General features: G+C 42.2%; 1 protein-coding gene across 1 annotated transcript; it reads left to right on the forward strand.

Annotated features, from left to right (window-relative positions):
* The first annotated feature begins 419 nt into the window (after positions 1–419).
* Positions 420–9,871, forward strand: LOC118077698 (vomeronasal type-2 receptor 26-like). The gene is made up of 5 exons (XM_088663829.1): positions 420–581; positions 4,561–5,373; positions 5,892–6,119; positions 7,162–7,288; positions 8,973–9,871. The coding sequence occupies exons 1-5, from the start codon at positions 420–422 to the stop codon at positions 9,869–9,871; spliced, it is 2,229 nt and encodes a 742-aa protein (XP_088519955.1).
* Positions 9,872–13,534: the final 3,663 nt, after the last annotated feature.

The following is a 13,534-nucleotide window of genomic DNA, read 5'->3' on the forward strand; positions in this document are numbered from 1 at the left end:
TTTGGTAAATCATGTCTTCTATTTACGTCCCTTTGGAGGAAAATGTTCAGATTCATTCTGAATGTCAGAAAGTCATCTACTGCAAACTGTGTGCTTTCCCCCACTCTAGTAAGACATTTGCATTAGAATAGCCCACTCCTCAAAGATTTGGGCAGGAAGTGGTTGATGGATCTCAGGTGTAAAATGCTGCAGATCCATTTCATTATCCCCCCCCCCAATCACAGGTAAGGATGACACAATCTGGTCTCTGTGTGAAAAGAATGTCAAGGTGACACACACTTTTTTCCAGGGAAGGAGCCCTAATCTACTGGCATATCCTGTCCTTCTTGTTTGCCATTCGGGAAGTCAATCAGAACCACAGGCTTTTCACCAACCTCACCCTGGGCTATGACATCTATGACAACTTTTACGACGCCAGAATGACTTGTGGTGCCATGGTGGACCTGCTCTGCCCTGGGCAGGCAAACATCCCAAACTATTCCTGTGGACCATGGAATAAAGTATTGGCTGTTATTGAAGGGGCTGACTCTGACAAATCCAGAGATATTTCAATCATGTCAAGCATCTACAAAACCCCACAGGTATGAATGTCAAGAGGGAAGGAAAAATCCCAGAATGTTATTTCAATTTCTTTGGAGAGATGTGAGAATGTCATTCCTGCTTCTAAGGCAGAAGGAGAGTTTGCATTCAACCCTCTCTTAACAAAGATGACTAAGGAGATTCTGGGTTTGTCCACACTTCCTCCCATCCCAAGGCTAGAAAGCCTGGGTCTGAGTGGCTTTCCATTTGTCATGTGGTTTTTAGGCATGGGTCCAAGCCATTTCTCCCTCACCCTACTCCTTTCCCAGGGAAAACCCTGTGTTTTATGGTGATGGATATTTGAGGAAATTGTCAAAACTAATGCAGAAGAATGGAATAGGTAATGAAAGCTAGTGCCGTGTGAGGTAAAGGTAAAGGGACCCCTGACCATTAGGTCCAGTCATGACCAACTCTGGGGTTGTGCGCTCATCTCGCATTATTGGCCAAGGGAGCCGGCGTATAGCTTCCAGGTCATGTGGCCAGCATGACAAAGCCGCTTCTGGCAAACCAGAGCAGCACATGGAAACGCCGTTTACCTTCCCGCTGTAGCAGTTCCTATTTGTCTACTTGCACGTTGACGTGCTTTCGAATTGCTAGGTTGGCAGGAGCTGGGACCAAGCAACAAGAGCTAACTCCGTCACAGGGATTCGAACCGCCAACCTTCTGATCAGCAAGCCCTAGGCTCAGTGGTTTAACCACAGCGCCACCTGGGTTCCTGCCGTGTGAGATACAGATGAACAAATATGCAAAAGGAAACATTAAAGAAACGAGACAAAAGACAAAAAATTGCATGACAAAGCAAGGGAACTTCATCATCTCTGAAACAAACGCTTTGAGCTTAGGCTAAGCAAACCTTAGATAAACCTCAAAATATTTCTTTTAAAACAATTGTCAAGTAGCACCTTAGAGACCAACTAAGTTTGTACTTGGTATAAGCTTTTGTGTCCATGCACACTTCTTCAGATATTCTTCTTCAGATATCCTACAGATACTTCGGAACTTAGATAAAACTGTAAAAGTAAGAGCAATTTACAGTAAAGTCAAGACTTGAGATTTACATTCCTAATCTGTCCTCCTTATTATTGACATATTTATATGCTACCTTTACTCATGAAAGATAATTAGGTTTATGAAAAATAACTGGAGCACTTAGCTTTAATGGTATAGAAGGGTCTCTCTATGGCCCCCTATAGCCCCCTCTCTATGGCCCCCTTTAATCAAAGGATAGAAGGTATGGCAAGTCTTAGAATCATAGAATGATAGAATATTGAAAGAAACCCAAGGGCCATCTAGTCCAACCCGCTGCAATGCAGGAATCTCAGCTAATGCATCCATGACAGATGGCCATCCAACCTCTGCCTAAATTCCTTCGAGGAAGGAGAAGCCACAACGTCCTGATGGAGACTGTTCCACTGTCAAACAGCGCTTACAGTCAAAAAGTTTTTCCGTATGTCCTATTGGAATCTCCTTTCCTGCAACTTGAAGCCATTGGTTCAAGTCCTACCCTCCAGAGCAGGAGAAAACAAACATGTTCCCTCTTCCATGTGGCCCTTAAGATATTTGAAGAGAGCTACCATATCTACTCTCAGTCTTCTCTTTTCCAGGCTAAACATAGAGCCTTGATCATCCTAGTTGGACTCTTCTGCCCACGTTCTAGCTTGCCAAAATGCTTCCTAAATTGTGGTGCCCAGAACTGGACACAGTATTCCAGGTGTGGTCTGACCAAGGCAGAATACAGTGGTACTATTATTTCCCCTTGATCTGGACATTATACAACTTATGTTTATGGACATATATTATGATGTTTGGAAAGCATTCATAAATAATATAGCATGTTATAAACAATTGTATATATATTAGAACCATCATTTATATTGTTGTTGTTGTTGTTGTTTAGTCGTTTAGTCATGTCCAACTCTTTGTGACCCCATGGACCAGAGCACGCCAGGCACTCCTGTCTTCCACTGCCTCCCGCAGTTTGTGGAGCAAACCTTCTTTATGGTCCAGCTCTCACTTCCATACATACATGGAAAAAACACAACAGGCATCATTTATATACCACTGTATTATATAAGTATGTATAGAATAATAGTTTCTCCCTTGTTTGTTTATGAACCTTTCTTTCCTCATTTTTCTTGGTTCAGCTGAAATATTTTCAATAAAAAATAGAATTTAAAAAGTAAGAAAAAAATCTTATCTTTTAAAAAGGTGGCTTCTCCCCATATGAACTGACTTTTATAATTTCCCCTTCCTTATGTTTTGCTTCTGCTTCTTTCACAGCTAGTATTTGTGTTCTGCTTAGATTTAAAAACAACAAACAAACAACCAATCATCTCTGAAGGTGAGGAGAGCAATTCTTAAACGTCTTCACAAATTTTGGCACCCAGGAGTGGGAGCTTTGTTCTAAGTATTCCTGTCTGGCCACACACCCTGAAATGATCTATTCTTATTATATGCTTTCAGTCTTAATCAGGACTCTAGCCACATAAGATTTCTTTTCACATAAGCAGCATTTCAGGAGGTTGGACTGGATGGCCCTTGTGGTCCCTTCCGATTTGACGATTCTGTGATTCACTAGCATTGTATCTAGTGTTGATGAAATACAGGGGATGCAGTATAAAAATGCAGAACCACACTTTTGTGGCTCTGTGGAAAGCATTTAAATGTTCATATTCAAAGCACAGTAATCAGATCTTGATAGTGAATGGCGGAAGGATTTGTCTACCTCCACAGAAGCTCAATGCAGTGTCATCTAGTGGATGAAATGAATTCTAATATTAAAAAATGGAACATTTAAATAAGGCAAGAAAAAGTTAGGATTTTGAATTGTGCCATTGTAAACCCAAAATGAAATGTGTTGTTGTCAAACTATATTTATTCTTCAAAGATTAGTAGTACACTATGTACATTTATTTGGGATAAATCTTAAGAAAAGTGAGCTGATGGTATCAGGAGGAGGATTTCATCTTCCAGATATGAGTTTATGAGTATAAGGCATATCTTTTATGATGGACAAGCAACGGGCAATTTTCTTCTTCTACAAATACCTCAGCAATCTAGTGTAGATACCTATTTAGACATCTGTAGGGCAGATCTTGAAGCTGAGGCTACAATACTTTGGCCACCTCATGAGAAGAGAAGACTCCCTGGAAAAGACCCTGATGTTGGGAAAGATGGACGGCACAAGGAGAAGGGGACGACAGAGGACGAGATGGTTGGACAGTGTTCACGAAGCTACGAACATGAGTTTGACCAAACTGTGGGAGGCAGTGGAAGACAGGAGTGCCTGGCGTGCTCTGGTCCATGGGGTCACGAAGAGGCAGACATGCCTAAACGACTAAACAACAACAACAAGCGTTTGTGGCAACTAGTTTTATATAGAAGAACTGATGGCTATTATAGGTATAATGTGAGCTTAAAATGTTCATTGTAATTTTTTGAGAGCTTTTCCTTAAAAAAAATGTGACACATTAACGGGGGGGAAATAATGATGGGATTATATACAATTAAATAAACATGCTACACGAAACATGTTATAAAAGCAGTAAAAAAATTGCGTAACATAACGTAAAGCAAACACAGCACATTTCAAGGACTGTCACCTTTTCTTGAAAGCAAACAACTACGTAAATATGGGGTGTTGTTAAGCTCCCTGGAGTAAAGCTCCCTCAGCCCTCATGAAACTGTGTCTTCCTTCTGTTTCCCATATCAAAGAAATGGGATTTTGTTGGGGTGACAACAGCCATTTCTTCTGTTCCCTCATATTTTACCATTTTGAATACTCATTTAAACATCCTTAAAACATCAGTGACCTTCTATTCTTCTCTTTTCATGGTGTATTTTGCATTCCATAAATTCCTGCATGTTTTGCATAAATTGAACCATTCAGTATTCCATTATTACATCCACTGAAACTTATTTACACTGTTGAATTTCTCTTAATGCTGCCAGCGTTTTCAAATCTCTTCTGTTCTTTACTAGGTCAGTTATGGTTTTGTTTCTGATGCTCTTATGGACAAAACTCAGTTCCCTTTTGTCTACCGAATGGTCCCCAAAGAAGAGCATCAGTATCTGGGGATAGTCCAACTCCTCCTGCACTTCAACTGGACTTGGATTGGTCTCGTTGCTCCAGACACTGAGAATGGAGATAGATTCATGAGGACCTTGAGGCCTCTGCTAACCAGGAACACAATTTGTGCTGCCTTCTCACTTAGCACCCAAGTACAAGATACAGAAATACTGTCACCTTCTAAAACATTCTTCATGTGGAACAAAGTCAATGTATTGGTCTACTATGGGGAGAATCGTTACTTCTATAGTTCAATATCTATTTTACCATTAATAGTTGAAAAGTATGTAAATCCCATTTTGGGGAAAATCTGGATCACAACAGCTTTGTGGGACCTCACCCTGAACTTGTCTTATGATATTCTTTCTCCCCCGCACATTCATGGTTTTTTTTCTTTCTTGACTCAAATTAAAAGCAGGCCAAACTATGATGACTATGAAACATTTCTCAGTCCTATGTGGCAGTTTGCAGAGAAATCCTTTAAATGTTCATATTCAAAGCACATATTGTCTGTGAAAGGAAGGGAAAGGTGCAGGGAAGATGACACTCTGGAGTCCCTGCCTGACGAAGTGATTGAGAAAACCCTGTCTCTGGATAACTATAGTATTTACAACCTTGTCCTTGCTCTGGCACGGGCCTTAAGGGCTGCGCTTTCCTCCACATCCAATCAGGTGGTGGCGAAGGGTAAAAAGAGGCTGAAATATCAAAGGATACAGTCCTGGCAGGTATTCCTGTTTCCCTCTCAGATATCTTTGCTGAACAGGAATCAGTGCCATGAATTCCATTCTCAGGTGAACTCAGGTTTGCCTCAACACTGACTTTACTTTGCCTCCATTTACTGTAGATTGTTACCCACATCCTAATTTAGCTGCTGAGAAGACAATCTACCTCCGCTTTACCACCTGATTCCTCAGCAAGGCTTCCTGCTATTACTAGCCAAGGAAGCTAATGTCTACACAAAACTTCTAGCTACCTTACTTTGACAAATAGCTAGCTGGTGCTTGCAGAATTCTTCCAAGGGTGTGGAATGAAGTTTATGGATCTCATGGCTTTAATCTGTCCCAAAAGGCTGAAGCAGAAATAATGGGCCACAGATCCGTTGTCCAAACACACACACACAAAGCCCAAACACACACACACACACACACACACACACACACACACAGTGTCAGTCTGAGATTAGGCCAAGTTATCTAGATGGTTTTCTTCTTTTCTAATGTGCATGCATTCTTTCCTGTTCTAGCTTCACCCTTTCCTAGCAAATTCCCAATTTTACAATACTTCTATGGAAGGAGTGTATTTGGATGAGAATGGGCAGTTGACAGTCGAATCTGATGTTGTGAACTGGGTGCCATTTCCCAAAAAATCCTTTGGTGCAGTGAAATTTGGGAGCATAAGCAGACAGGGATCCTCAGGCACAAAATTCACCATCGACCAAGAGGCTCTCGCGTGGTCCAGGATGTTCAACCAGGTTTGGAAAACTCATTCATTGCATTGTATTTTTGGGCTAACACTATACGGGGGGAGGAGATGAATGGAGGAAAGTTAAAACAAGAATTATGAAAATGTGTGTTTTATGGAGCGAATGCATTGTCCCGGGAGCTGAATTGCCCAGGGGCAAAAAAGCAGATTGTGCTTTTTTAAAAAGAAAAAAGAAAAGAAAGAGCTAAAGGCTAACAAGAGGGAAAGATGGTGTTGAAAGGAACCCTCTCAGCAGCTGGTTGCAAGAGATCAGGGAGGTAGATAAGAGGTGCTAGCTCCCTTCCCTTCCCACCCCCTTGCCCAGGCCTCCATTGTTGTGTTTTCCCAGCAACATGTGACTGGCTGATTAGATTATCTGTCTGGAAACTGTAGAAATGGCTCCCTTCCCTTTCCTAAAGAAGCTGCAGAACTGTGAGTTGAACCCCATAAAAACAGGGTTTGTTTTTCCCTTTGCAAGGTAAGCTCAACAACTTTGAGCTCATCCTCAAAAATGGAGCTTTTCCCCCTTTGCAAAAGAAGCTGCACAACTGTGAGCTGATCCCCCCAAAACGGGGCTTTTCCCATTTGCAAAAGAAGCTGCACAACTGTGAGCTGATCCCCCCCCCCAAAAAAAAAACCCTAGGGCTTTCCCACTTTCCTCCTCTAAAAATTAGGTGCGTCTTTTGGTCAGATCCGTCTTATGGAGCGAAAAATACGGTACCTTTCTGTTTCAGCTTATTTGATTTCTCTGTTCGTTTTGATATTTGTAAACAGTTTCCATGACTGTAGATTTTGTACTGTGTTTACTAGACCTTTGTAATAAAAGAAGACAGCTCTGACTCCCAAACCCAAAGCCATGTAATTCTCTCTACTTGATTATCTCTTTCTGCCCCAACTGTGCCCCAAGGACTATGACCCTCTGTTTTGTCCCATGGGTCAACAACAGCATCTACACCAAAGCTGTGTCTATTCCACATAGACCGAGACTGTACACTGGCCCAGAAGTTACTTGGTAACAGCCCTTCATTGATGCTTTCTCTCTTTTTGGTCAGACCCTTCCTCATGCCAGGTGTACTAAAAGCTGTCGCCCTGGATATGCCAAGAAGGTTCAGGAAGGGAAACCCATTTGCTGCCATGCATGTGCTCCATGTGCAGAAGGGATGATCTCCACTCAGGAAGGTAGGAGACTTCAGAGGAAGATGCCACAAAATGAACAATGAAATATGTCCTTTGTTGATGAGTATTCAAGTACAGTGGTACCTCGCTTTATGAACACAATTGGTTTCAGAAGTCTGTTCATAAACTGAAGCGTTCATAAACTGAAGCGAACTTTCCCATTGAAAGTAATGGAAAGTGGATTAATCTGTTCCAGGCGGTCCACGGAGTACTTAAACTGAAGCGTTCATAAACTAAAGCGAACTTTCCCATTGAAAGTAATGGAAAGCGGATTAATCCGTTCCAGACGGGTCCACGGAGCACTCAACCTGAAGCACTCAACTTCCGGAAGTCTGTTCATAAACTGAAGCGTTCATAAACTGAAGCAAACTTTCCCATTGAAAGTAATGGAAAGTGAATTAATCTGTTCCAGATGGGTCTGTGGCGTTCGTAAACCGAAAATTCATAAACCGAGGTTCCACTGTATAATCTTCTGGTTGAATTTAATAAAGGTTCAATAGTAATGTACATAATCTTAATAAAGCTTTCCAGGTACTACTGAGACAGGCTTGGGTTTGTAAGAATTAGGCAGTGTTGCAAAGTGTTGCATCTGGTAGGCTCACTTGAACCAGTCAGTGTGGCAAAGTAGCTAGGGTGTTTGGTTTGTACTGGGAAGACCGGAGTTCCAGTCCATGCTCCTCCAAGGAATTTTTTAAATGTAAATTACACCCATCTGAGAACACCTGGTGTTGGGGTGAGATCAGATGTAGCTGCAATTAACAACTTGGAGCTTCTAGAACAGGGGTCAGCAAACTTTTTCAGCAGGGGGCCGGTCCACTGTCTCTCCGACCTTGTGGGGGGCCGGACTATATTTTGAAAAAAAAACATATGAATGAATTCCTATGCCCCACAAATAACCCAGACAGTGGGTACCCAGGATCAAAACTAGGGGGGGGGGAGAGCCATGGTCGTTCAGGTTGTGACATTTCAGCACGGAAAAGGTGAGTGAAACAAAAAAATTAAGAAAATTATATATAGTCTAAGGGAGGCTAGAAATCAAAGCAAGGTGGAGGGGGGGCTTTGACTGCTCAGGACAGGCTAGCAGTTAAAAGCTGAAAAGATTAAGATCAGATTTAAAGATAAGGAGTGAATGAGAGGGTGGGGGGAAAGAAGCGAGGAGGAGTGCGTGCCTTGTTGCAGGGGGAAAAATATTAGCCTCCTCGTTTCATCACTTTATAACCATTTTTAAAAAAAATTGCGGGGGGGGGGGCTCACTGGGTACGCCCATGAACCCAGAGATGCATTTTAAATAAAGGGACACATTCTACTCATGTAAGAACAGCAGGCAGGCCCCACAAATAACCCAGAGATGCATTTTAAATAAAGGGACACATTCTACTCATGTAAGAACATACCGATTCCCGGACCGTCTGCGGGCCAAATTTAGAAGGCGATTGGGCCGCATCCGGCACCCGGGCCTTAGTTTGGGGCGCCTGTTCTAGAACACTCCAAGCTCTTCCTTGGGAAGTGAATAAGGGGGATATCTGCACTTTGGACCTACACAGAAAGGACCAACTCTGTGTTGATTAGCAGACACTGCAAGTCCCATCACTGTTTCCATTTGTAGGGGTGGCTGGATTCAAAATTGACCTTCTTTTTTTTGCTAGTTTGCAGGAATATGTTCATGCAGATGCTCTTCTTTTTCCAGATGCAGATCACTGCACCAAATGTCCAGAAGATCAACATCCTAAAAAAGACAGAGATCAATGCATCCCCAAGATTATCACCTTCCTGTCCTATGATGAATATCTGGGGACCCTCTTGGCTTCCACTGCCCTGTTCTTGTCCTTAATCACAGGCCTTGTTTTAGGAATATTCATTAAATATCTTGACACTCCCATAGTCAAAGCCAACAACAGGGACCTTTCCTACATCCTCCTTGTCTCCCTCCTCCTTTCCTTTTTGTCCTCCTTTCTGTTTATAGGCCGGCCAAGGAAAGTGACCTGCCTTCTCAGGCAGACGGCCTTTGGCATCATCTTCTCAGTTGCTGTCTCTTCTTTGTTGGCAAAAACTATTACCGTTGTGCTGGCTTTCCTGGCCACTAAGCCAGGAAACAGGGTGAAGAGATGGCTGGGAAAGAGTCTGGCTAATTCCATTGTCATTTCCTGTTCCGGTATCCAAATTCTCATCTGTGTCATCTGGCTGGGTACCTCTCCTCCATTCTCAGACTCTGACATGCACTCCCAGGCTGGAGAGATCATCCTGCAATGCAATGAAGGATCTGTTGACATGTTTTACACAGTCCTTGGCTACATGGGCTTCCTGGCTGCCATCTGCTTCATGGTGGCTTTCCTAGCCAGGAAGCTGCCTGGGTCCTTCAATGAAGCCAAGCTGATCACCTTCAGCATGCTGGTCTTCTGTAGTGTTTGGGTGTCCTTTGTTCCCACTTACCTGAGCACCAAGGGGAAGTACATGGTGGCCGTGCAGATCTTCTCTATGTTGGCCTCCAGTGCTGGGCTTCTGGGCTGCATCTTCCTTCCCAAGTGCTACATTATTGTACTCAGGCCAAGTCTGAATACAAAGGAGCACTTGACAACAAAGACTTAATGTGGCACCTGATTCCTATAATATGTTTTTGTTTTTTGCAATGGATAGCCAACATGGTAGCAATAAAGTGAGGACACATGAGAAGGGAATGTAGATCCTTAGAAGCTATTCTGTTGGAAATCAGAACACAAAATTATCATTTGAATCATATTACCACTGTTCATTTTTCTCCTGCTAAACCTTATTTATGAATTCTTTTCTCAGGACTGCTGGTATATTTTTCCTACGTAATAAGAATCCATTATCGCAATTCAGTAATAATGAATGCTGCTCATTAAGAAAATTAAAATGCCTTAGTATTACAAATAAATTGCTTGTGCATCATTTTTCAAAATAAAAAGAAACATATTCCATTGGCATTTCTTTATTTCCTGCTGTGCATATCAAGAGAGTCACCTTGAATTTTGGTGCCAAGAGAGCCAGTGTGGTGTAGTGGTTAAGAGCGGTAGATTCGTAATCTGGGGAACCGGGTTCACGTCTCCGATCCTCCACATGCAGCTGCTGGGTGACCTTGGGCTAGTCACACTTCTCTGAAGTTTCTCAGCCCCACCCACCTCACAGGGTGTCTGTTGTGGGGGAGGAGGGGAAAGGAGATTGTTAGCCGCTTTGAGACTCCTTCGGGTAGTGATAAAGTGGGATATCAAATCCAAACTACTACTACTCCTCCCTTCTTCTTCTTCTTCTTCTTCTTCTTCTTCTTCTTCTTCTTCTTGTGGTACAAGGTGCCAAACATTTTTAAAGCAGATGACACACAACAGGCATGAGTCATTTCCAAAATATACTGGGTAATTTCAAAATATGCAAGGAGATATTAGCAAGTTATTAAAATAGGTTTGCACCTTTCAAATCAGTTTGTCTAATACTTATTTTGCTTTGCACATTTATATAGCAGTTGATGCACAATTGATGCATGATTCATGTCCTCAAATATTCTGGAAAATTTTACACTTAAATTAGTTCTCTTTTTCCCTCCTGTGAAAAGTATAAAAACTACGCAAGGCACTCTCTGTTTAAAGTTTAAAGAACATTAAGTTTTAACCTAGGTGGAATCTACACACATATAAGAACCATTCTGAAAATGCCTTTTAAAAAGTGTTTTTAAAAAAATGCATTGAATTTTCCATCAGTGTCACATTGTATATTGCACTCAACTGTCGGTAAGTCCCGTAATTTCCATTTTTGGGCCAATAAAGTTCTTGCCGCGGTTGTAGCATACATAAACAATCTCTGATCTTCTTTAGCAATTTCCCCTCCCATTATACCCAATAGAAAAGCTTCAGGTTTTGGGGGGGAAAGGTGTATCTAAACATCTTTTTCAATTCATTATATATCGTTTCCCAATATCTTTTCACCTTTTCGCATGAAAAAATTCACCATCTTTCTCTTGACATTTCCAGCACTTTTTGCTACTTGTTCTATAAATTTTTGCCAATTTAACTGGTCTTAAATACCATGTAATTGCAGATTAAATTTACAATGCAGGTTGGTGACACGTTGCTAAAACATCTTACATTGATTAAACTGTTACAGAGTAACTGATACTCTGAGGCACCTAAGATGGCAGAGGGGGAGGTGGACAAGAACCCCAAGGGCCACAGAAGCACCTGGTGGCAGAAGGCGCTCTGGGGGGGAGGGGGGAGGGAAGCCCAGACACAAAAATGGAACCTTTGAAGTGCTGCACCTGACGGGTTCCTCTTGTGGCAGGAGGGGACTTGTGGGGGGGCAGCATGAAGAAGGAGGAGGAATAAGTCAATATTATAAGAATAAGAGTTGAAATTGGGGTAGAAAATTCGCCATATTAAATTACAGAAGTGAAGAAAACCAGGAAGAAGAGATCTGAGGAAGTCATAATAATGATAATGTGAAGATTTGGGAATTTTTGTTGTATTTTTTTTCCTTTTTTTGTTTTTTCCTTTTCTTTTTTTTGTGGGTTTTGGGGTGGGGTGGGGGTTAGGGATTTTACGTTCTAGTTTCTTTTTCTTTTTCTTTTTTCTTTTTACATATATGAGCAGGGTTGGGAATGTTGGTGGGCGGACACCCGGCTCAGTCTTCCCCTGCTACTCTGGGGCCCACCGGTGGCAGGGGTGGGCCTTGGGGAGGGGAGGAGGGGTAGGGGAGAAACCCAGCCACTTAAAATGAACCACCTTCGACTATTTGCTCAGCATGGGTCTTTCTTGTGGCAGGAGGGGACTCATGGGGGGGATGGAAGAAGGTGTGAAATGATGATTGTTTATTTCCCTGTATTTCTTTTGTTTATTATAAAATCAATAAAAATTATATTTTAAAAAAAAGAACCCCAAGGGCCAGCTGCACCAAAGGCTTTGATCTCATGATGTTCAAGTCTGCATCCACGTTCTGCATTTGTCTTTGACTCTGGCTGCACTTGGCATGTAGCCAGAGATAAGAATCTCTTTGTTCACCTTGAGAAACAAGGAGGAGCAATTCATCAGGCGGATGGAACTGTTATCAAAAGTTTGGCTCAGGGAACTGTATCTTTAAAGAGCCTTAATGCTACAATTAAGATTACCATCTATGCTCCTCATTTACAGGATAATCTTTTCAGTGTTTCTCAATGTGCTTTTCAAGGTTTTAAAGTGGCGTTCACTAAATACCTGGGAGTAAATATGACTGGTAAAAATATAGATTTGTTTGAAAATAATTATGAAAAATTATGGAATGGAATTAAAAGAGATCTAGATATATGGACCAATTTGAAATTATCTTTGTTAGGCCGAATTTCAGTGATAAAAATGAATGTATGTGTTCCGAATGTGGCTCTGATCAGTGCTGAAAACATCGGAGCAATTGAGAGGTATGTGTGGAGAGCGATAGGCAGCAAGATGTTTATTCAGCAAGCTGCTGGCTGCTGCCGGAGAAAGCTTTGAAACAGACAGTCGTAACCTGTCCCAGTGATTAATTGACTGTGAGATAGAGCTGGAGCGGAGGCATTTTTCCAAAGTGATTGCCTGTAACGGGTGGCTGGAAAAATGGAGAATATGCTTGGAAGCTCTAACCAGATAATTCTTCTGGATGGGACTAATTATCATACATGGAAAATATATGTAGAAGGCAAGTTAAGACTTGCAAAGCTCTGGCATGTGACTGAAGAGAACCCCCCCACGCCAGTGACGAATGCTTGGGCTCAATGTGATTCACAAGCTCGTGGTTTGATTATTGGATGTGTCTCAGCTACAGAATTAATTACCCTTGCTAACAGAGCGTCTGCGAAACTAATGTGGGAGGGACTACGTGAAGCCCATGAACGCAAACAGGCAGGGTCAGTTCTATTGTTTTTTCGGACTCTGCACAACATGAAACTCCAGCCGGGAGGTGATTTACGTGCCCACATTCTTGAAATGCAGCGGCTGAGGGAGGAACTGGTGAATCGTGATTTTGTTTTGCCAGAAGCTGTGTTTGCAGTGTTGATTCTGGACTCTTTAGACCACAGCTTTGATGCCATTGCTAGCCAGTTAGCAGCCCTTCCCACAAGAGATTTAACAGCAGCTAGAGTAATTGCTGTATTGCAAAATGAGTGGGATCGGAGGAGAGCTGAGGGCGCCAGTTGCAAATCACAGGAGCCAGCTGCTACGTGCCAATCTCAAGCTGATAACGCTAGAGCCTTCACGATCAGGTGCTATGGTTGCGGAGGTTTGGGTCACGTAA

Source organism: Zootoca vivipara, chromosome 2, assembly GCF_965207765.1.
Source record: "Zootoca vivipara chromosome 2, rZooViv2.hap1.1, whole genome shotgun sequence".
NCBI classification, from domain to species: Eukaryota; Metazoa; Chordata; class Lepidosauria; order Squamata; family Lacertidae; genus Zootoca; species Zootoca vivipara.